Consider the following 23,575-nt stretch of genomic DNA (forward strand, 5'->3'; position numbering starts at 1 on the left):
AGGAAGATGGTACAAGGACCAATGTTTGCCCTTAGGCCAGAGCAACTGACCTCATTGTTGAAATATTTTCTCTCTGGACAACCCCACTAATCCTACAAAAGGCAGGTTCGTGCACATAAGGGAAGGAGAATAACAAATTCTGTTTAACAAAAATAAATGTGAAGTTGAATCTTTGTCAATTTTTTAGTTACTTAGAGTAGGATAACTCCCACGGGAAAAGTCGCAGATGGAATAAAGAATTGAGTCATTTTCAGAGTCAAAGTTTCTGTCAGGCTGTTCCATAGAAATGTGTTTACCCTGACAAGAAAATCCTTCACTCATATTCAGTCCCCTTCCTCCTAACCCTGAAGAGAAATCATTCTCTCACAGATTCTGTGACAGGACAATAATTTTCACTGAGTACTTCTGATGTTTTAAATGATCAACTGACATCACATCTCTGAATGGCAATTAAATAGGTTAGAATGAAAGGAAACTCTAGCAGTACTGCTTGCTCACATCACTAAAGCAGCAAAAAGCATGTCAGTCAAACCAGCTGGTCTTTGCAAATATCACTTTTCCACAGATACACCATTCACTGAAAGAAGAATTTATTTTCTTATTTTAGTGTGTTCATTTATCTCAAACTTGTGTGAATAATTCAGAATATTGTGTGTCCCCTACCTCCAAACGCCAAGGCTGTGTATTTTTCCAAATATATTCGTAGCAGTGAATGTAAATAAGAAAAGCTCTATGGGGATCTCTGGGTAGAAATAATCTCTTTGGACTGAAATTCGGTTCTTTCCCTTCTGCATCAGCTAAGCCTGAGGCTCTTGCATGAAACCCTGTCCCTGGGAACAGGGATTGGTACATTCTGTACCAGGGCCAAAACAGGCTCCTGCATCAAAGCCAAGCCCACACAGACCTCATGGGAACAAACTTGCCCAAAGTGCTGGAGAGAATAGCCTGGGCACTGGTCAGGGCAGCTGCAGGCAGGAGCAACTACTGGCTGCCCAAAAGACCGTGAAGTTATTTTATTCCAAAAAGTCCATTTTGTTAAAATATTGTCTTGTATATTTGACAGGTTATTGTGCAAAACTGAAGTTAAAGAATTATTTTTAATATATTCATCGGGCTAGTAAGTGTTCTAAACCTCTACTTTTACAAAGATAATCCCTAGAGGGCCCATGAATCTTAACTTTCTATTAAAACTAATTTTCATTTCTTTCATTATCATTCTACAATGAGTGTTTAAATTATTAGGAATCCTAAGTGAAACCTGGCTTTACTATAATGTGAGCTTTAATTGCCTTTCAGGTACTTCTTTATAAATCATTTTAATAAGCACAGTTCTTATTTGTCTTTGGAATGGCAGAGGTTTTGTTTGTTCATTTGTTTTAACTTTGCATAATTGTGAACAAAACTAGAAATCTGTACCAGGGATAATCACCAAACTCTTGCTACACTTTGTGGATATGTTTGCTCTTTCTCTATGTTTTACAGTGCACCACCTTTTCTAAATCTCCAGGTCTGGCACAACTTTGAAAATTGGCATGATCTGGCATTAACGTCCCAAGTCTTTGAAACATGGGCGATGTCCCTCATCATGACCTTCCATGTGATCCAACACAAGGTCAGTCCTTGCATTCATCCTTTTAAAAATACACATAGCAAATTGTTTGCCTGTAGAAGGCATCTGAATCCACAAAGCATACTTTATATAAATACACATAGCATGGTCTGCAACTTACATACGTGCTCTGAAATAAATTTGTTTACATTTACAAAACAACCCCAGATCTCCTCTACCTGGATACAATTGCGCCGCTGAGTTGTATGCTAAGATTTTCAGCTTATGATTTGCTCTCTTCTGAAGAGAGTGTCTTGTACTTTCTTTATTTGCTAGCCAGATTTCAGTGTATTCCGCCATTTCAGTGCTCCAGTATATAAATTTCTTATCTACAGTCAAGCTGCCAATTTTCTTACCTGTAGGAAAACATTGTACAGTTAAGCTTCAGAATAAACCCTGAGCAAACAATTTTACAAGAGCAAACTGTTGTTTGTATTCACAGTGAGTCATTATGAGTATCTTGGTCATACCATATCTTCAAAGACCTCCCCTGGAAAAGAGATTTCTGATATTTTTCAGTATGTCTCATGCAGCTGAGATACTTTGTTATTTCAGTCTACAAGTGTAGATTGGAAGGATTTTTATTATCCACAATTATGAGAACTCCAATACAATTAACAAACACCAAAAATAAAACACAAGAGCAAGTGTTGCCTATGGAAACTTCATTTTTCCAAGATGAAAACCACAGTGCTCTGCCAGCTCCCAGGAACAATTAAGACAGCTCCTCAGGTAACAGAACAGCTTTACCAACACTCCTCCAGAATCAAGCTGAAAATTGAGCAACCAAGATTAAATGTTATTATTACAAGAAGCACAACGTTGATAAGTTGTCATACAAGACACTACCAGTATGAAGTACCCTCCCCACATATTGAAGTCTGCAGTGCCACTTTCAGGCATAATTCAAGAGAGTATTGTAACTTTTCATTGATATAAACTGGAACAGGTGTATCTAATATGAAACCCTAGCAAAAGAATGTGTTAATATTATAAGTAAAATCTATTGACATTTAGCATTCGAGGCGGTAGTGTCTCCCTTTGATTTACATCTTAATAGAATACATACTTGCATCAATATCCTCACACTGCTCCTCCTCCTAGTTTGTATCAACAGGATACACAGCTGGAAACACAGAACATGAACATTTTGTCCATCTTGCCTATAGATCAATCATTTTTATAAATAAAGTGCTTCATAAATGTTATTTTGCTGAAATGAATATTGTTTGACATAAGAGACAGCAAGAATCACAAACTACCTAGAAACATAACAGAGTGCTCAGACCTTGGAAACTTGGTATTTTGGTAATTCTCCAGCAGTGGCAACCGTCCATGTCTGAGGCCCATATTTCATCTCCTCCTTTGACAAAGAGCAGCTGAGGATTCTTGGAGTCAGACACATCTATACTCATAGTTCTTCCTAGCTCTGCTTCTGCTACGTTACAGGTGCAGTAGTTCCTCATCTGTTCTTCTGCTAATATGTATCCCAAAATGTGGTGCACAGTGTTATTCAGAATATCATAGCAAAACATGCGGCTGCCATAATCAAGCTCTTCAATCCAGTACAAGCGGCTATCAAATAAAATACATTGCTTATAATTGAGAAACTTCAATCTGAGCAACCTGCTCTAAATGCAGTTCTATAAGTGACTACATTTGCAAACCTCCCAAACATTTAAAACAAGGTAACTACAGCAGCATATTTGCAGAGTGATTCCAGGTGTTTAAAGGATAATTTTGAGTGGAACATCACAATAACTTAGTATTCTGGATAAAACAGTTACTGTAAAAAATTTTTGCCTGGTGCTGACTTCGCATCACTTAAGTAGAAGAACCTATCAGTATTTAAGTATCATTTGAAATCTTTACTCAAACACAGACATCTTTTGAAATTAGATGTGTCCAAACTCAACTAGCAGCATAAAAGTAGAACTACATCCCAAAGCTTCTGAGATTTACATGATGCAAAGATTCGTATACTATAAAAGGTCCTTTTTGGTCCCAACAGTTGATGATTTAATGAAAATCCTGTTTAGAATATGCTTTTAAAAGTTACTAGTAATATATGTCTTACCTTAAGAAAGGATATGACAACAGAGACGATACAGTTGAATTACTTTTACCCAACTGTATGTTCAAGGCTTTTAGAGATTTTATCTTGAGCTCAAGATCAATAACAAACACTTCAGTTTCATTCCATGGTGTTTTCAGGGCAACAAAGATATGTCTTGCAATCCAGTCAACTGTGATGGCTGTGGCATTGTGAAGATATGCATCTTTGAAAAACTTTTGAGAAAAATAAAGACATTACTAATGCTACTTGAGAGCAGAATTTTCCCACCTGATGCTAGTACATTATGAAATTAGATTTTTTTCTGAAATAGTTTCTACTCGACAAGTAGAAGTCAAAATATAAAGAGATCCCATGGAGTAAAGATTTCAATATTTTTATACAAATTAAAATTATTATCTCACAAATACCAATTGTTGCTTCAATATTGCTTCTATGTACTTGAAATTAGAATGAAATCAAGTTTAATTCAATTACATTTGACAAACAGAAAATATTGTATTTAATAATGTGAATATAAAATTAAATATCTGTTGAAATATCTCATCAACAAAGCAGATGACAGTAAAATCATACATATTTAATAGGAAAAGTTTACCACTGGCATACTCTGGTCTATTCTAATAGCTATTGATGACCACAAAAAATATGTTCTATTATGTTATGTTGTGTTATGTTATGTTATGTTATGTTAGGTTATGTTATGTTATGTCATGTTATACATTAAAATTGTATGTATTTTTATTGTATTGCTAGAAAGGAAAATTTTCCAGCTAACCTATTTCATATTACATCTCAAACAAACTGACAGTCATTAAGAAAATTGTCTTTCCACTTCTGTTTTCCCCTCTGTATTTTGCCATTAAATGTGCTTTGTTCCGCATGCTGCTTTGTTTCTGTTTCAAATATGAAGCTTTGATTTCTTCAAAAACATAATTAACCCCAAAATAATGCAATAATGGCCACATATTTTCCTATACTCTCTCAAGAAAGGGAATGAACAATGGAATACCTGAAGCTTTGAAGTAGTCTTTACATCCAGGAGAAAAAGAGAATCTTCTATGATATAGTACGCTTTGTCATCATTAACAGTATAACAGATGTCCTTTACATTTGCCTTTGCTGAAAGTTCCCATATGGTATTATCATTGTCTATGTCAGTAAGCAACAACTTCTTGGCAGAAACAGTTATTAGAGTTGGGACAGGGAAAAGATCTGGAAAGAAAAGTGCACAGCAAAATTTACAAAAAAAAAAAACAATCTACACAATAACAATCATCCAAAAGGAAAGCAAGTACAAGATAAAAATAAATTATGGCCCTGCACAAATTATATTTGGTCATATGTCACAGCAAATAAATAAAATAATGAGATATCTTCTTGCCATCATGTATAAACTCCTGAGGTTTTTTAGATGTTTTTTTAAAAGCCTAGTAAAAGCAGATTTGTTCACTTAATTATCTTTAACAGCCAAAGTATAAACAGTCTATGATCCCTACTAGGTCTCTAACTCTCCTGGTTAGCCCAATTAGAAATATTCTATGATCTCTAGCAATATGCAGGTTACAGATCTAAACCTGCTGTTCCATACTCTCCTGAGGTTGCCTAGAAAAGTTAATTTTACATAATTTTGAGGAAAGGCTTGAAATGTCTGACATCTAATCTAATGATAAGAAATATGTTAACCATTTCATGTCAGAAGCTGTAACTCTGTGGTGTCTACTGTAGAGCATAACAAATGTCACACGAAGTGTCGGAGGCTATTTATCAGATTACCAAATTCCCGTACTGCAAATTTCACCAGCTATTAGACACAAACCATGAGATGGCATCTAAGTCATACATACCTGATGAGTTCCTCTCAGCTATATCAGACAAAGGTCCTGGACCCACAGAGGTGAAGGCTTGCACCTGTGGGACAGAAGATTGTTATATGTGTTAAATAGCAACAAAAGTCACTGCATCTGGGAGTCTGTAGAATCAGAGATAATGAGGAAAACAAAACAAAACAAAACAAAACATAAAAAAAACACACACACAAAACAACAACAACAAACAGATCCCCTGGCTGCTCAGCTAGGAACCCATCCATGTGCTCTGTTTGACCAAAAGATGTGCTGGTCAATTTAAAGGCTGCATTCAGGGCTGGACCATGGCTATGAAGAGAATTTTAAGCAGTGGTCCAGAGAGTGACAATTTATGCTGCATCTATCAATTGGAGCTCAAAGGACACCAGACAGGCTTGTCTTCTTCCCCAGGCTGGAGTAGTTACCACTATTGGTTGATGTTGCAATCAACATGGTGTTCTCTCCCATCAGTACCCTGCCTATTACATGCTCCCGTGTTTTTAACCTGTCTTTCAAGCACACAATCTGTGTGTTCTAAACCTTCTATCAAAATGAAAGCATGACCTCTTGAGAAGCTTTAATGTGGAAGTCTCTTCTTATGAAAGCCATGCAAGCCCTTGCATTTCTCCAGCAGGGGAATTTATCTCACTCTGTGGCTCTGTTTTAATAACCTGTCTCGCTCCACTAGCTCAGCAGAATCTGTGTTTAACTTGTAGCTTTTAGCGGTGGTTTTGAGAGACCTCTAGAAAAGGTTCTTTTGGGCCTCACCAAACCTATATATTGCAGCATTGTTTTGCACCTTATTTAGTGAACAATACAATATGTAGAAAGGTTAAGCCAGGTATCCAAAGGTGAGTCAGCGAATCAGCAGTTCCATAAGCAAAAACCACAAGTTCTTGCCCCAAGCTCAATACCATCTCCTGGGCAAACCAATCAGGCTGCACTGATAACATCTACCATCTACCATGAGCTAAGTTCAGTAATTTTTCATACCTGAAACCTTACTGTGAGGCTAGAAAGCACACTCTTGAGAGAAAAGACCATCAGGGTGGGTTTGATGTTGCTCATGTTCCACTCTGTGGAGGTGTCAGCAGTGCCATTCTGACTCAATAGTTGATAGTAAACCCTGAACTGTGTTAATACTCCATTGTCCCTTTTGGGCTTGTCCCATCTGAACTCCACAAGGACGTTCTCATCACTTCTATATAGGTTATTTCGTAACACATATATTCTGGGATTCGTAGGGGCTGAAGGAACTGTATCAAAGAAAAAAAGATAAAAGGTAAAAATACAGAGCAAAGTACTCCTATTAAAACACAAGCTCTACTTCATAAATAACTCTTTCAGTTTTGAGCCTGAACTTTACAGCTCCAATGCTGGCAGAAGCAGATAGCAATTGGTGAGGTGTAAATTAGATAAGAATATCTGAAACTTAATGGTAATTCCTTTCTGTTTCTCATTGGTGTGTAGGTATTTGATTTTAACTTGCTTAGCAAAAAAGAGCTGTATAAACAGAGAAAAATGCACTCCTGCACTTAGTTTAGGACACATCTATTTAGCCAAGTCCTGTAGATAACAATGGAGCTGCAAGAATATTCTCAGTATAGAGTGTACTGTATTCACTCTCCTCACCACTTGAAAATCTGCTGCAGCGCATAAGCTTTCTCAGCGCTCCAGTCACTCAGCACTATATTTTAGCTGACTTGACTTTGACCTGAATGAGTGCAAAATTAAACACTGAAGTAAAAAGTGCATAACCTTTAGTAAAAACTTAATAAGCAGTTAATATATTACATGCAGCCTTTGATGGTCATGGTAATGGATCTCAATTTCTCTTTCTTGTTCAGAGTCATAGGCACATGGTGCATATTGTCATGCACTTTCTGTTCCAAATTTTATCACTGCTGCTGCAGGCATTTCTGTGTGCAGTAGATAATTGCCAAAGATACTCAAGAACATGTCCTTGCAACTCTGCCTACAGCCGACTAGCCATGAACCTCCTCATTTCTCTCCAGGGTTTCACTTGCTGACACAGACCTGGTTCCAGTACCTGTTACAGGTGAGGAATGGTATTTAAAATTCAGGTACCTCCTTCAGGGGCTCGAAGGAATACAGATGTTGTTGGTGCCTTGCCCCAGTATGTGTATGGAGTGACAGTAAAATCAAAGAGTGCAAATGGTTCCAGGCCGTCAACTCGGTAGGATGGCACTGTCAGTTTACGGTGATGGAGCCATTGTTCACCCTCCAACGACTGTGAATGAAACAAAACAGAAAAAAATAAAACAAAGCATTTATTTCCCTCTCAGAAAGGCCTTCAGTTTTCCAATATTCCCTCACCAGTCTGGTCAACTAATTCAAGACAAAGTTTCTCTTCCTGTGAGTGATTTTTTTTCCACCAGCTCCTGTGGCACTGCAGTGATGCGTAGCAATCTGCTAGCAATCTGCCCTTTGATTTAAAGTACAGACTGCTGAACATGCTGAAATTAAGCATGGATGAAGGCTAGATTTCACATTCAGACAAAGGCTGTCCCACTGGCAGCTCAGAGGACGCTTCTTGTCTCTGACTTACTGTGAAAGGCTTTCTCACACTTTGAGCACTGGGAGCTTCTCACCCACTCTTCACACCCCAGCAGCTCACCCAGAGCTACTGCTAAGCCTGTGCTCCTCCTGTGCCGGCCTCAGTGCTGGAGAAACAGGACAACTTGCTTTATATTTACTATTTAGTTTCATTGTTTGACTGATTTGCAAATGCCGGAGAAGAAATAAACGGTATTTTGATTTTAAAATATGTACACCAGCAAGCAGACACAGAAATACATGTGGATAATAAGGAGAGATTGCATGAATATCCTCACTTGTAGAGCTTTTGATCCCGTGCAGTAAAAGACCGTTCCCCAGTCCACATTTGTGGAAGGACTCCAAGTGATGTGAAAACTTGAAGAATTTCCTTCAATCCTGAAGGAAGACTCTGGCACTGAATCTGGAATCACTTTGGGTGTAAAAGAAAAATTTCCTATCCACAAAGAGAGGAAGAAATAATAATAATTTAAAGAATATGAGGAATAGGTAGACTTTTCAAACCTGACTTAGAATATTAAAGTACTATGGAAAATCTTGTAAGCTGTCATAAGATAGAAACCATGACTAAAACCACCATGTTTTCTTTTTAGCCATACCCATCAGTTTTATAATTATACATTATCCAGTTATAGTCTGATATATTTATTAATAAGTTGTTGTTATTATCTTTTGTCAAATGGCCAAAGAATTTCAAGAATGAAGAATTATGGGGTGACAATGAGCACCTTTATTGAGGAGTTTAGATAGAGAAAATAATGTACCTGGCAAAGGTTTAAGTGATGTGTGAACAAGTGTAAAGGCTTCAAACTCTGCTGGCTGTGAGAAGGGAATGCTAAAGCTCTGATTGACTTCCTGAGTTGTAATGAACTGAAGACTATTAATCCAGAACAGACGATCACTGTAGTATTCCAGTGCAACCTGAGATACTTCTGAGATACTCCATGCTACAAATTCTGTGATGATAGCATTACCACAACTGTGAAAACATGTATGAGTTTAGCAAACTGAAAACATGTGTAGAGAGAACAAAATTTATGCAATGTTTGACACATTAATAAGATTCTCATCATTCAAATTTTTAATACTCATGTAGGAGGCAGGAAAATAATTCAAAAAGTTTTCATGAAGTTCTCTGCAGCAGAACACTTTTCCGAATGGCACATTGCAGGAACACCCACAAAACAAAGCCTTCATTCCCTTGATCTCCTTAGAAAACAATTATAAAACAACTTAATATTTTGCTGTATGTATGTAGAAAATTAAAGATTTTGAAACATCAGCCCTACTGAAACAGTGGAGTCTACTTCACAGCATGAGATTCATTCTGCTTCATTACAGCAAGTTCCCAGTTAATCTGACCCTACTAGTTTCTTTGATAACCTTCCATTATTTATTCAACTCTGTTAACATTTTCCTCCACCGACCTCACTGGTTATTTAATCTGTCTTGTTATTTCTATGTCAAAATTTACAGGCCTTTTTTTGGTCTCAATTTGTCTTCTGGGTAAAAGATTAAATAAGGCATAAGAGGCATCATTTTGCCATGTCAGAAATGTATTTCCTCTTAGACATATGCTATCCAAACAAATTTTTAAAAGCTTTCACAGGCTATCAGGTCCATTAGAATGGATTATTTCTAATCTCACTGTTCTGGCATGCCAAGAACAATGATTTATGGCTGCCAATTGGTTCATAATGGAGATACATGTTATTACTAAAAGTAATGAACACATTTTGATTCTTTTAATGTTTACCATTAATCATAGCAAGTCTAAAATCAGAAAGTTCAGGTGATTCCACACAAAGCCAGCAACTTCATGAGCACATGCAAATACAGATACTGTTCAATTAAGTTTAAGAGGTTTAACCTGATGCTTGGGGGGGAAAAAAAAAAAAGGCACTCTCCATACTCTCCATATGAAAAGAAGCAAAAATGTAGTTTCATGAGCCACCACTCATCATGCACTTGCTGCTTAAAGAACAAATTACCATTTTTCTCGAGGTCTTAGCATATATTCAAGCTGACCTATAAAGATGGGTTTATTATTTTTTTTAAAAAAACTTTGCCTTTCAAGAATAATGAAGCCATTTCAAGCTCAGGGTCCTGAAGAGGAAAGCCTGCTGAGTTCTGATTGCTCAGGTGAGAAAGTGGTGTCAGTTCAAGTCCTAAGCTCCATGCAAGATGAGCAAGTTACAGCTCTGGGCACTTGAAAACTGTCAGCTGTTGTAAATGTCAAGATAAAATAGAAAATAAATGGTGATTATTTCCTAAAGCTAAGTCTTAGAATTTATGAGCATAACCTCAGTTCAGTTAAGCATCCACACTATTCATACTCCATACTATTCATACCATCCATACTCTTACTGTAAAACCATGTTAACAACCATCTCAACATGTAGTTCGCCATCAGTCAGATGTGACCATTCTCTCTTCTTTCGTTCATTGTAAAATTAGCAATGAGTCTGCCCAGCACTGCATGAAATTTGTTTTTAAAGAGTATCACAAAAACTAGAAAATACAGACTTTCTTATTTCTGCTATGCATTTACTTACCCTTCTTTGCAAAGAGAAACTCTGTATAGGTTTAGGCATAGACTATCTTGCACAAGCCAGTAGAGAAAACCATAGGTGAGATCCAAAGTTAAACCAACCACCTGAGGAAAACAAGTCCAAATAGCAGTTTAAACATGCCTTCTCTTCTGATGTCTTGACAGCATCATGAGTAGCTCTTTGGCAAAAATATTATTGGCAAAAATAACATTACTGTGAAGCTTTATTCTAACACAAAGAGAAGTAGCACTAGAAAATAATCTGGTGTTGGGTAGACACCCCGTTATAGCAAACAATGGTTTTTAGGCAGCATTTTCTAGGCAGTGTTCACCCCTGGAGTATCTGAGAACTTCTGATATTATGACAATGGTGTATCAAGAGATTATTGAAACTAGCTATCAAAATTTCCAGAGCATCTGTTGTATTTTAATATTTTGTATCAGAAACAGGTGGTTGATGTCCAGTCTGAAAGTCAAACTCACTTTTTGAAATAAGTATTTCATATATTTTGTCTTTGTTTTTTAGTTTGGATGCTATGCATAAAATATTTAATGTGTTAGATTGTTTATGGAATATATGTGCAAAATTTTTATTGATGTTTTTGGTTAAACGGGAAATTCAAATATTTACATTTTTGTAAATCTTTTATTATTAAATAAGAGTCAGGGAGGGAAATGAAACAATCTTCCTTTTCCTTACTTCAATATTTCATCTTCATCTAAACTAGGTGCAAGATTTGTTTTTTAATAGGATCCCATATTTAAAAATAGAGCTTTCTTGCTCTTGCAGTAAACAACATATTCAATACCATATGCAAAAATAATAGAAATCAGATATCTGTTAATCTGTTCTGTGAGTAACAAAGAATTTGCTTCCACAAATTAGTCTGCTAAATATTATCAAGTTCAGTCATTAGCACAGCTTACAAGTTGTTAGGGGCTTCTCTGAAAGTGTTTTCTGGCAGCTCTCAAACTTCTCATCCAAACACTAGTTGGAGGTATTCGTTTATAAGCTTAGATTTCCATTATGGATGTAAGTGGAGCAGACTTTTTTTTTTTTTTACTTTTCGTTAATAAACTGCAGAAGATGATGACAGGAAAGCAAATGCCACATCCCTTAGTTGTCTGTTGGTCCTTATGTAACAACAATCTTCACATATTTCTGTTGACATTGTGTGTCAGAAAATCAAGGTTTGAATGATTGCTTCTGTAGATTTTCCTGTTAAAAATATTTTACAGTATGTGTGTGCCTGAGTGTATATTTAATCAAGCATGTTATATTTTATCGCATTTACCTACTCTCCCTCTCATGCTCAACACCAAATCACATCTTCCTGGATCTGTCTGGTTTTTTGAAACACTTGGATCCTCTTTCTTTGTCCCACTATTTTCTGCAACTATTACATTTTCCCATAGATGTGCCCATCTTTTTTTCTTCTGATCCCTCTCTCCCCATTAACAAAAGGCAAAGAAATACTGGTACTATTCATATTGAGGACTTAGGTAGCAATTTACCACCTCCCTTTTGTTGCACTTCAAAAATAGACAAACTTTTTTCATTTCAAGAGAGCTATGAATGTCTGGACATGATATGGACATGCAATGTAACTCCACATCATGAGATGCAAGATAAATTTAGCTTCTTGAAATACCCATTGACCAGAAATATTAAGAGGCCACACTGAGAGGGTCCTACCTCCTCCTTCATGCAACACACTTTGCTGCTCCCCTATAAAGTATTGATGTCCAAGGCACGTTGTACCATGTAAACGACTTACTAAGGGCTTTGGAAATTCTGTGCCATATCCTAAACTGGAATAAATCAGAGTAGCTCTGCCAAAATCAATCAAGCTATGCCAATGCGCACTAGCTAAGCTAAACAACTGATTGGAAAATAAAATAATTGTCATAAAGGATCTAGTTTCAGCCAAAAAAATTAGACTTTCAAAGCTCTGCCTTCATATTTGTTTAGGAAATCTGTCATCTACAAAGTAGTCACTTCTATTCTTATAAGTCAGATTTCAAGCTAAAACAAGATACAGCTATATACTGATGAAGATTCTGTATTGACAAGTTGAGCAGAAACTCTTTATTAGAAAAAGAGCTAGCAAATACCAGTAACAACCACTTATGCAGAGAACATGCTCTAAGTGTTGGATAACAAAAAATAACTATTACATCTGTGTTTTAATATTGAGGTAAGAGGTACTATTTTTGGGATAAAGGACTCCATTATGTAAGGAAGATACATATTATTATTCGTGCAAAACATAATGACCAGCTTGGTAATTCCACCTTTAAATAACGTTATACTGCCCTTTTTCCTGATAGGTTTATTTTGGGTTTATTTTAGATTTATTTTAATGAACAAACACCTGTCAGCTATAACTGGTCACTTCTCAAACTGGACATTTTTACTTGGCTTTTTTCCTGTACACATCACAGCAGGAGGCTGAGTTCAGGAAGTCAGTGCATAGATTAGGGGCAGCATCGAAGCAGGAGAGGAGACGTTTGTTTGTAGGAGGTGTGAATAAGTGGATGGTTGAAGGCTGGTATCACTGACATAAAGGTGCAGAAAAAAAATGACAGGAACAGACAAGCAGTCTTATTGCTGCCAAGGTTCTTGAAAACAAGAACAAGAAAATTTAAGGTTAGCATGAGGCAATTCAGAGAAACAGGTAGTCAAACAGAAGAAAAGGGCGAGGAAGGTGATGTTCACTGCTTAGAATAAACTGCAAATTGTCAGTGCTTTGCAACACATCACCCAGAAGGTATGTGGTAAGTGCGCTATTGAGCTGGGACAGCATGTCTCTTCCCGTGAAGACAGTCCACACCAGCCAGCTTCCGTGAAGAGCCGTGGAAAATACAGTGACCATTTGCAGCACAGACGTGACAAAAGTTGTTCAGTTCTTCTGTAGTTAGGTTTACAAACACCAGAACCAGCTTTCCCTCTGCCTCCAAGGCCCCCATCAATGTAACAGGGATCTGTGAGATTGGCTGGCCTTTCTGAATGTTAAATGCCTTTCAGAGACTAAGCCAAGCCCGGCTTTTGTTTTAATAATCAGAGAAGCATCAGTCTCTTCTCCTTTAGGAAAGTAAATGGAAATGTTCTCGGCAATGATACAAAGGTAACCAAGAAACACAGATGTCTAAAGTTTAGAAAGGGTCTTTAATAGAGAGGTTGTCTTCAGGTAAAATTGGAGCACAAATTGCAAGGCAGATGGAAATTTTTTTTTAAAGGCTTCTTTAGCAAGAGCTGTGTTTTAAAGAAAGCTGTTGCAGCAATAACATAGCTAACTTAACCTCTTCTGTGGCAGTCTAACACTTGGGACAGAGGGTAAAACCCCACACTGGCTGTGATTTGAGGTGGAGAGCATTCAGCTTTTCTTTGAGAGAGACTCCATAGAGTAAAAGCACTGCAAAAGATGGGACAGTCACTTGGCCTGAGCTGCTCAGGATACAGGCTGGGAAAGGTTCATAGGTTCGTCAGACCTTGTGTGCTTCACCGGGTCTGCAGTCCCCATCCTACTGACTCACAGCGTCCTTCAGTACCTTTTGTGGCAGTAGGGGGTTTTCTTATCAGGGAGTTGGGTCATCCATCACTCTTCTCCCAGCTACATGGGGAGGAGGAGGGAGGGAAGAGGAGGGGAGAAGAGGAGAAGGAAAGGAAGGAAGGAAGGAAGGAAGCAAGCAAGCAAGCAAGCAAGCACAGGCATGGTACCAGTTACCATGCCCCCCCTTTCATCAGCATGAGCAAAAGCTGTCTCTGCAGCAGCACCTCTGCAGCATGAAGTGCCACTCTGGTGTCCCTAGCAAGTGTCTGCCCCCCAAATTAGCTTTGTCAGGACCTGTGAGGTGGGAAACATCACAGAAGAGGCAGGATGCTATGGAGTTCCTGCTCTGTATTTTGATTGGAAAGCCAGAACTGACAACTAGAAAAAGCAAGTAACTTTCACGTATGGGAAGAAGCAGCATTACAGCCATAAGGACAACTTTTACATCACATTTTGTTGCAATGGTCTGACTTTAGAATTACAGGCCAGAATTTTGGTACAGCTGTTACAAGAATTAATTCTTATCCTGTTCTTGAAATGATATAACAATATTGTAAGCATGTTATTTTTCTGGTCATAACACAGTGATCTTGACAACGATGAACACTGACTATATTCAAGAGATCTAACCACACATCCCCAACTGAAAAAGAAAAAAATCACTCACCTGTTTACCAGAAAACTGTAGCTGCTCCTGTAACACAAGATACTCCTCTCCATTCAGTCTTGCACCCTCCACTGAATACATCGTGGCCCAGTACAAATAGCCATTTATTGAATCCACTACTAGATCCTTCACTAGGAACACAACATGAGCCACAACATCCATATGGCCTCCCAGCAGCGATTTTCTATAGATCTAGGGACAAAAGAATTGCTTTTAGCATCACACCTAAGTTATCGGCCATGATCAATTGAGTATACATAAGTGACATTTCCACATCTGTTTAGCCAAAGCTTATGTAAGCCTTCAGCTTTCAAAGCTTAACCTTTTGCATTCCAAGTATAAGGATGAAAAATAAGGCAAAATTATTAGTAAATGTTTGCCAGAAAGTAACAAAAGCAAAAGCTGAAATATCTCTTCCCCTTGGCTCTCCCAGTTTTGGCAGCCTTCTGTCTGACAGAGTTTCTCACCCACTTCTTATTCACTATTCACAAGTGTAAATGAGGGTGCAAGGCAGTGTGAAATCTGGCCTTCTAGCTCCAGTTTTTAAAACAGCTTCTGACTTTGCACTTACAAGAAATGGAAGGCATAATTTGACAGCACTGCATAAATTAGCACTGCAATTTTGAAGGCAGATACCTTTTAAATAATTCGCATGTCAATGTTCCTGATATGAGAGAGTACAAAGTGCAATTGTAATTATTTTTTTATCTGCAGTGATCTGCAAAATATCACAGTACACAGGCCAGTCATGAAAATCTCTCTGTAAACAAATTGTGTCAAATTTGCTGCATATATAGGGATTAAAGTAAAGTCCATCTACTACTTAACTGAGATCAACTTGGCAGCCTCCATTTTCACTATCTTCACTTCTTTTTACAGTGCTGAATACAACAAAACTGCTGATAGCATGTTTGATTTGCCTGGTTTGCCCCTGAAGTTCAGTATCCTGCATTAGTGATTATTAGTGAACATTTTACCCCAAACTTTTGTACAACTCTGGAAAATCACACAGAAAAGGCCTCCTTGTTCTACACTGTAATAGCAAAGGCCCAAGTGCATCTCAGGTTGCAAGAAGTAAGGATTATCTTCCCAAACACTGTTTTACAGTCTTTCTTACTGACTTAAAGGCACTTTTTTTTCCTTTCAAGAAGTGCAACTGTACCTACCGTATTTGCTTTACCAGCCCAGTACAAGCACTGACTCAACCAATCAAAGGCCAACACTCTTGCATTTCTGATGTCAGATATATAAGTATTCTCAGTGGTGCCCTCTCTTTTGCTCAGTGACCAGGTCTGCACTTTGCCCATGGAATTAATCCAGTAAAGAGTGTCATTATACCAGTCGAAGTCTTGAAGAAAAAATAAATAAATAAATAAATAAAAATTAAAAAAAAAAATATATATATAAAGCATTTCACAAACATGTAAATAAAAAAAAACCACATATTTTTGAAAGAAAAATCAATACAAATGAACAGTTACGCTCAGTTAACATGAAGACAGATACTTCCTTACAGGAATACAATGCACATATATAGTACATTTATAGCCCTGATGATTATAAACGTATGACATATATTACAACGTTGGAGGCAGAACTATTTAGCTCAGAGAGTTGATTTTAGCTCTGCTGTAACTGTAGTGATGTCAGCAGGGTTTCACTAAGGATTAATTTGATCCATAAAGTAGAAGAAAGCAGATGAACACAAAGGCTTGGCTCAGCAAAGATGCGGCACTGCACTGCATTCAAGTCTAGACTGCTGCAGTGAAAACTCTTGTCTTTCAGTTCTGTTGATGAAACTTATGGAGAGCTAATAAATGCCAACAAGCCTGTAGCAGCAGCATGTAGTTTGTTTAGTGTTTACCTGAAATATTTCTTATTTGAGGATAGAGGAGTTCTCCTGGCCCATAGCTATCCAGCCGCTGCTTCCAGAGCCCTTCAGCCCCCACTGCCAATATATATGGTTCTTCTTCAGCTGATAAAGAAAGAAAACTGCAGTTGTACACACCAATATTTGATGCATAATATTTATATTTCCAACACCAAAGGTTTCTGTTTCTTGAAAGGTACAGAAGCCCAGTTAAATCACAGAATCACAGAATTGACTGGGTTGGAAAAGACCTCAGGGATCATCGAGTCCGACCCTTGGTCCAACTCTAGTCTGTTTACTACATCATGGCACTAAGTGCCATGTCCAATCTCAGTTTAAAAACCTCCAGGGACGGCAAGTCCACCACCTCCCTGGGCAGGCTGTTCCAATGCCTGACCACTCTCTCTGTAAAGAATTTCTTTCTAATATCCAGCCTAAATTTCCCCTGGCAGAGTTTAAGCCCATGCCCCCTTGTCCTATTGCTGACTGCCTGGGAGAAGAGACCAATCCCCACTGCCCTAAGAAATAACAGACAAAGAAGAAAGGCATGAAAACATCATCATTTGAGAAACTCAGATTCAGAGCAGGTTTAGATCTGGAACAGTCAGACAGTTTGGAACCCTACTACATGCCTAAAAACCACTGTGGGTCTACAAGGTCTACAAACTTCAGATGTTGTGCACACATCCACTTCCCCTAGCATCTACTCTCAAACCAGTGATTTTCAGCTTTCAGTGAGCCTGCACTTTCCCAGAAACTGTCATCAATCCTCAAGGCAGTGCTCAAACCACTTAATCATAGGAAGTGCTTTACAGAAAACAGGAAAGGAATAACACCTCTCATAGCTGTTCATTTGATAGCGTATCAAATAATGTGTTTGATAGTGTATTTGCATTAGAAAAATGTATATAAGTAGCAATAAGAAATACATAGTATATAATACCATTACTGTAGTTGAAAATCTTGCTACTTTAACTAAAAGCAAATTTACTTATCCTGTATTATTTAATTGTTCTAAACCAACTCTTTTTGTGTCCCTCATTTTGCAGGCTTTGCCCAAAGCTTGGACCTCAACAGGTGGAAAGCTGTATGCATAACTCATTCTTCCTTTCTCCTGCATGACAAAACAATTCTCACCTTCTGCTAAAGTTGTGCCTCTAAATGACTCCGACCATGGTCCTTCACCAGCAGGAGACACAGCTCTAACAGACACTTCATATGTCATGAAGCTGGCCATATCCTTCATTGTAAACCTTGTGTCACTAATGTTTGAGACAATCCATTCCTCCTCAGATGGGTGCTGAGGTGACACTTTCACATTATAGGTCCAGTTCTGCCAGGCAGACAGACCTATGAGATAGAAACGATCATGTTATTACAGAGTGGATAGCTGTAACAGAAGATGTGCATTCTTTGAGAAAACTGAATGTTGGAGGGTCATTTTTAAAATGTCAGTATCAGGGGAATTAGGAAAGGGATAAATTAAAAATTTATACTTGCTCACTCTGTGACCAACCAAGAGTAGTGGTTCAATCCCTCACAAAGAATGAAGTTGAAAGAATAAACATTTTCCCCAACCAGGTAATTTTCTGCTGTTCAAAGACACATGCACAGAGGACAGAGACTATAGCAGAGTCACTGATCAAGAGTCACTACATCTTTGGCCTGCATTTTCTGTGTGACATCAGCAACCAACGTCACTGCTACTTGACTTGTTAAAATACCTTGAAGATGACAAACGAATTAGCAATGTAAACTTGTATTAATTTAGTCAGACAATTTACCTATTCTACTGGCAAATTTTTGGTTAAATATTTCAAATTCAGGTAATTGCACAACTTTCAGCGGAATCAGAAACTGAAGTCACCAAAGCACATCAGGAGAAGATAAACCAGGAAATTATTCTTCTAGAAACCAAAGGACTGGACTTTCAGGAAGAAACAACCAAACTTACTGGTTCCAATAGTGTGTTCAGGTGGTTTCCAGCTGATCACAGCTTGGTTCAATCCAAACAGTGCCGTGACAGAACGAGGAGGAGTTGGTAAAGGAAAAGGCTGAGTAGATGCTCCGTAGAAAACCAAGTTGCCAAAGCCAAAGTACTCTGGATAGGCCAAATTGCAATCCACAACATACTCATTGAAGCTAGAACTCCCCACTGGAGAGACCTCCTCATGGTAAACTGCCTGGCCATCTGTGACGGTAAATGTGCCATCCTCATAAACAAAGCTCTCCACATCATTAAGTGGCATGTGTGATCGCAGTGTGTGAAGCTCAGAACCATCAAGAAAACCTGACACAAAGGCTTGTTCTGTTTTGTTGAAGAAAACAAGTCTCTTAGATTGGAAGCTGATCATGAAGTCTCTCAGAGCACCGGATTTCACTACTGGTGAAGCTGTGGAGGCAGTGCCAGGAAAGAGTGGAAGGTTTGCTCTGTATATGCCATCCTCCAGGAGACAGAAAATATAGCTGGCCATGGAGGAAAATAGACCCAAATAACTACAGCACAAGAACTCCGTAGATGAGTCACAAATATTTTAACAGCTTAGAGATGTGCCTGTCTTTATGTAGACAACAGGAAAATGCTTTCAGTGCTATTAATATACATCCTGGAAGAATTAAGCGTATCACTTTTTACCTTCTGGGGATTTGGCTGGCAGATTATTGGAGAATATTCTTCCATAATACCTCAAGTATTAAGCATGGGCATTTAAAATGTACAGAGCTTCATATTCATAAAAGCAAGGAATGTCTGGAAACCAAATTTATGCATTGGAAATACTTAATTTCCTCTAACACCCTAGGAAGAAAATGCAGAAAACAATACTGCATGGCATCACTCTTGTTCCAATTGTTTCATCGTTTGTTATGTGTTGCCAATTGCACTTCTGTTTTGATAAGGGAAGAGTTTGAAGCAGGAACCTAGATGACTAATGAAGTGAAGAAAATGAGAGAGGAGCTTTATAACACCTTTGACACCAAATGCTCAAAGGAGGACACTTACCCGTTAAAGGGATCAGCTATAACCTTTCTAGGGGACATCACATTAAGAGGAGTGATGTCTTCAGCTGCTGTGCAATTCTCTAAATGGCAGACATGTATCTGGGGAACGAGAAGAAAAACTGGTGATGGATTCATAAGGCATTTGCTAATGAGCAAATGAGCTGACCTGAGATTCCTTCAGGGGAATCAGACAATGAAACACCTCTCTGACAATCTTAGGTCCTTCTGGGCTCCTGAGTTGTCAGTCACCCAAGTATAACACTTGCTCAGTGGGGCACGTATGAATGCATGCATGACAGCTTACTCTAAAAGAGCTGTCTGTCAGTCATCCTCATCTTAACTTCCTGCCTGGAGGGAAACCCCCAATTTTGGGGGTATAGGCAGACTGTGCTTTGAAAACACTCTAGTAAAGAAGGGAAAAGAGGGAAGCAAATGCTTTTCTGATCCTGGCAGCAATACCTTGGGATTTCGATAACCTACAATGGATTCAGAAATCCCTAGCATCAGCCTGTTCATCTACAGCTCATTTGTATCTTTTTCTTACTACTGCTTTTCCTGGTCCCTCTTCTCTGAGCAGTAAGTGAAAAAAATCAGACATGGCAAGCGGCTTACAAAAACAAACAATAAATCCCCCCACTAACCATTTAGGGAAACTTTCCAGTTCTTTGCACATTAGAGGACTACAAAGATACATTCAAAGTCTGACCATTAGAGTAACTGATCTTTTATGAGTAGGGGATCCAGTGCAGAGTTGCCATCACTTTTACTTCAAGTTGAAACAGTTGTAATCTCAGCTGTCATCATATGTATGAAACACTTTCCCTCTTGAACACCATTTGCCAATTCTGAAGCGCATTATATCACTAATTACTTATTTGACCTCCTTCTTGAGACAGAACAGGAACTGAACAAGCTAGATGGAGAATAAAGTAACGAAGTCACTTATATTGGGTATGAGGTGGTTGTGAAGTCAGTCCCAAAAACAAAGCAGCTAAAATCAAAGTGGTTTATGTCCTAAGAAGAAAAATAAGACATGGACTCAAAGTTCCCTATAGCCTGTTTGCTTTAAATATGACCTGATATCCAAGCCTTTCTTCTTTTTTAAATCTCTGAAATATGTGAATATTATTAAATTTAAAAAGTCTATTTCTATAATTATATTTTGTGCATGCATATCTATATATAAATCAAATTTTCTTATGTAAAATAAATCACAGTAATGGTTCAAATGAAATAAGAAATTAATTAAGCCCTAGAGCACTACCTTTTCATTCATGACAAAGTATATCCTCTGGTAAAGCCAGTCTACTGAGATGGATGTAATATTCCCCCAGCCAGCATAAAAGAGTGTTAGGTCAGATACATCGGACATATTTGTAGCTCCTTTCACCCAGATGGAACTTCCCTCAGAAAAATAGACAACTTCCTGGTAAACATTCACAGAAATTCCTAAAATAGAAAGATATGTGCAGATAAAAAGTTTCAGTTTTTCAGTTACTTTTTCTACTTGCCTTAAAAAGAAATATTTTTCAATCTGCAGGCCAGCTTTATTGGAGAAAAGTTAACCAGTTTTCTCCTCCGCTTCTACTTTCAGATAATAAGGAAACTTTCCTATTTGCCATGTAAGTGACATTATCATAGACAATTCCCCTGCAGAAAGGGGGTGTATGTATGACATGCAAACTAACTGGCACTGATTTCCCCCCTCCAGGGCAAACAGATGCGGTTTGCATTTCCTCCAAAGAGATTAAACAAAACTGGCCCCAATACTGAGCCCTGGGGAACACCACTCGTGACTGGCCACCAACTGGATTTGGCTCCGTTCACTACAACTCTTCGGGCACGGCCATCCAGCCAGTTCTTTATCTATCTCAGAGTATGCCCATCCAGGCCATGAGCTGCCAGCTTCTCCAGAAGAATGCTGTGGGAAACGGTGTCAAAAGCCTTATTGAAGTCTAAGTACACATCATCCACAGCCTTTCCATCATCTACTAGGTGGTTCACCTTGCCATAGAAGATCAGGTTGGTCAAACAGGACCAACTAATTACAGGGAAACATCTGCTTTGGCTTCATCTTAATTTAGTTACTTACTATGTAAAAGTCCAGCTCTGAAGTAGTTGCCTAGATTCAGTGAAGGAAAGGTTGCACTGGGGAGAACAATTAATCTCTTCCCAATGCCTGTCATTTCAAATAGCTCAAATCATGTCCTGAAAGATCCTGTTGCTCCTCACTGACTATGAAGGGAGGCTAGATACTATCTCAGGCTAGGTGAGGTTCATTCTATACTTGGTGAACACGGAGGTCTAAGTCATACTTGAGATGAGAGGAGAGCGCCCTATCTGTTTTTACCTGTAATGTTGTGGTGTATAATACCATTTTGCAGGCACTGGGCTGCTTCAAGGAAATGTTCTGTGTATCTCTTCCTTAAAGACTGATTTCTGGATAGGAAGAGCCATGTTGCTTTTTCCTTAACTAAAAAAAAAAACAAAAAACATAATCAGAATTAAGATAGGTAATCACCACAGAGAAAAATGTTTCTAACTCAGATACAGCGCTAATAGACATGCGTATACACATGCACACACTTATGTACGTGTACATATATATTTTTACACTAGCAATGACTGACTAAAATGTAAACTCTTTGAATGTTGAAAGTGGATGGAGTTATTCACTACAGTGCCTTCTGGTTGCTCACCACTGGGTGAGAATGCACCACAGGAATTTCACACCATCTTTTCAGGTAACAGCAGTGAGTCCCCAGTGAGGGAAAGGAAGTTGGAGTGAACAAGGCCCTACAAACTCCTGAGGAAACAAGGGCACTGAGACATCCATGTCAGTCCGAAATCCAGTGGAAGTGGGTCTCTTTGAAAAGCCCATTCAAACTAGAATATTATCCCACAGAGCTGGGGAAAAGCAAAGGAAGTACGCTTGTTTAATGTATTTAATCAAACTGACCATTTTTTTCAAGGAATAAGTAGTTTTCACAAGTAAAGATGATAATGGGATAACATTATCTCCTTCAGAGTTGATAAATTTTTACAATGTTGTGGGTTTTTTTCTTTTTAAGTCACAGATTTTGAAATCAAGAAGGAGAGTTTTGTTCACATAAGGTGACTTCGTGCTTATACAGTCGCAAGTAACTCACATCAAAACACTGCAGCAAATCCATACCTCCTGTCTAGGCTATGCATAGCTCTGGAAAAGATAGCTAGTCTTGCTTCTGAATCTCAGATCCCTGAAAACCTTACACATCACTTGCTAAATGGATTCACAAGTAGTTACCGTCATTTTCAAAAGTGGTGTGTTATTTCAAGTCTGCATTTGGCTACTTGCAGTTTCCAAACAATCCTTCCTTTTTTTTTTTCTCCCTCTAGGTTAAACAGCTGTCTGCTACCAGATATTATTTCCTCATATGGGTATCACAAGACTGTGGCTGGATGCCGTTTTAATTAATTCCTGCATAACCTGCATAGATTGAGCTGCATACATTTCTCACATGACACACACACAGTGAGTCATTTCAGTAATGACCTCTCCAAAGCAGAGTGCAAGAGGCCACTATCACTTCCTTATCTCAGAAGGAGAGGTGGAATGGTTCTCTACCCCCAGAAAATGTTTAGGAGGGGTATGGTTGGTTGGTTGTTTTCTACCTGAAATTAATTGGTTGGTAATTGGCTTAATGAACACAGTCAAATGTACCAGCCTGGACATTTCACAAATGGCACAAATGTTTATGGCTCAGGGTCAGCCAGCCCTAGGGCAAACTTCTATGGAGTCTCCAGATAAGGACATATGAGAGTATCTAAGCTATTAAAAAAAACC

The 23,575-nt window shown here is 38.3% G+C and overlaps 1 protein-coding gene across 1 annotated transcript in view; it reads right to left on the reverse strand.

The window, feature by feature from the left end:
• The window catches only part of ROS1 (ROS proto-oncogene 1, receptor tyrosine kinase), a gene marked incomplete at its 5' end in the record, with an annotated part of 72,297 nt that overhangs the window by 35,919 nt on the left and 12,803 nt on the right, over nt 1–23,575 (reverse strand). Inside the window, 18 exons of the mRNA XM_080342285.1 lie at nt 1,789–1,965; nt 2,898–3,184; nt 3,687–3,898; nt 4,696–4,898; nt 5,531–5,594; nt 6,524–6,786; nt 7,619–7,781; nt 8,386–8,543; nt 8,872–9,086; nt 10,663–10,763; nt 14,880–15,071; nt 16,046–16,227; nt 16,744–16,854; nt 17,887–18,099; nt 18,704–19,215; nt 19,751–19,848; nt 21,014–21,198; nt 22,100–22,222. Of these exons, the coding sequence (XP_080198411.1) occupies nt 1,789–1,965; nt 2,898–3,184; nt 3,687–3,898; nt 4,696–4,898; nt 5,531–5,594; nt 6,524–6,786; nt 7,619–7,781; nt 8,386–8,543; nt 8,872–9,086; nt 10,663–10,763; nt 14,880–15,071; nt 16,046–16,227; nt 16,744–16,854; nt 17,887–18,099; nt 18,704–19,215; nt 19,751–19,848; nt 21,014–21,198; nt 22,100–22,222 (3,459 nt within the window). The remainder of the gene's footprint in view (nt 1–1,788; nt 1,966–2,897; nt 3,185–3,686; nt 3,899–4,695; nt 4,899–5,530; nt 5,595–6,523; nt 6,787–7,618; nt 7,782–8,385; nt 8,544–8,871; nt 9,087–10,662; nt 10,764–14,879; nt 15,072–16,045; nt 16,228–16,743; nt 16,855–17,886; nt 18,100–18,703; nt 19,216–19,750; nt 19,849–21,013; nt 21,199–22,099; nt 22,223–23,575) is intronic.

The sequence above is a fragment of the Nesoenas mayeri genome (genome assembly GCF_963082525.1).
Source record: "Nesoenas mayeri genome assembly, chromosome: 3".
Classification (NCBI taxonomy): Eukaryota; Metazoa; Chordata; class Aves; order Columbiformes; family Columbidae; genus Nesoenas; species Nesoenas mayeri.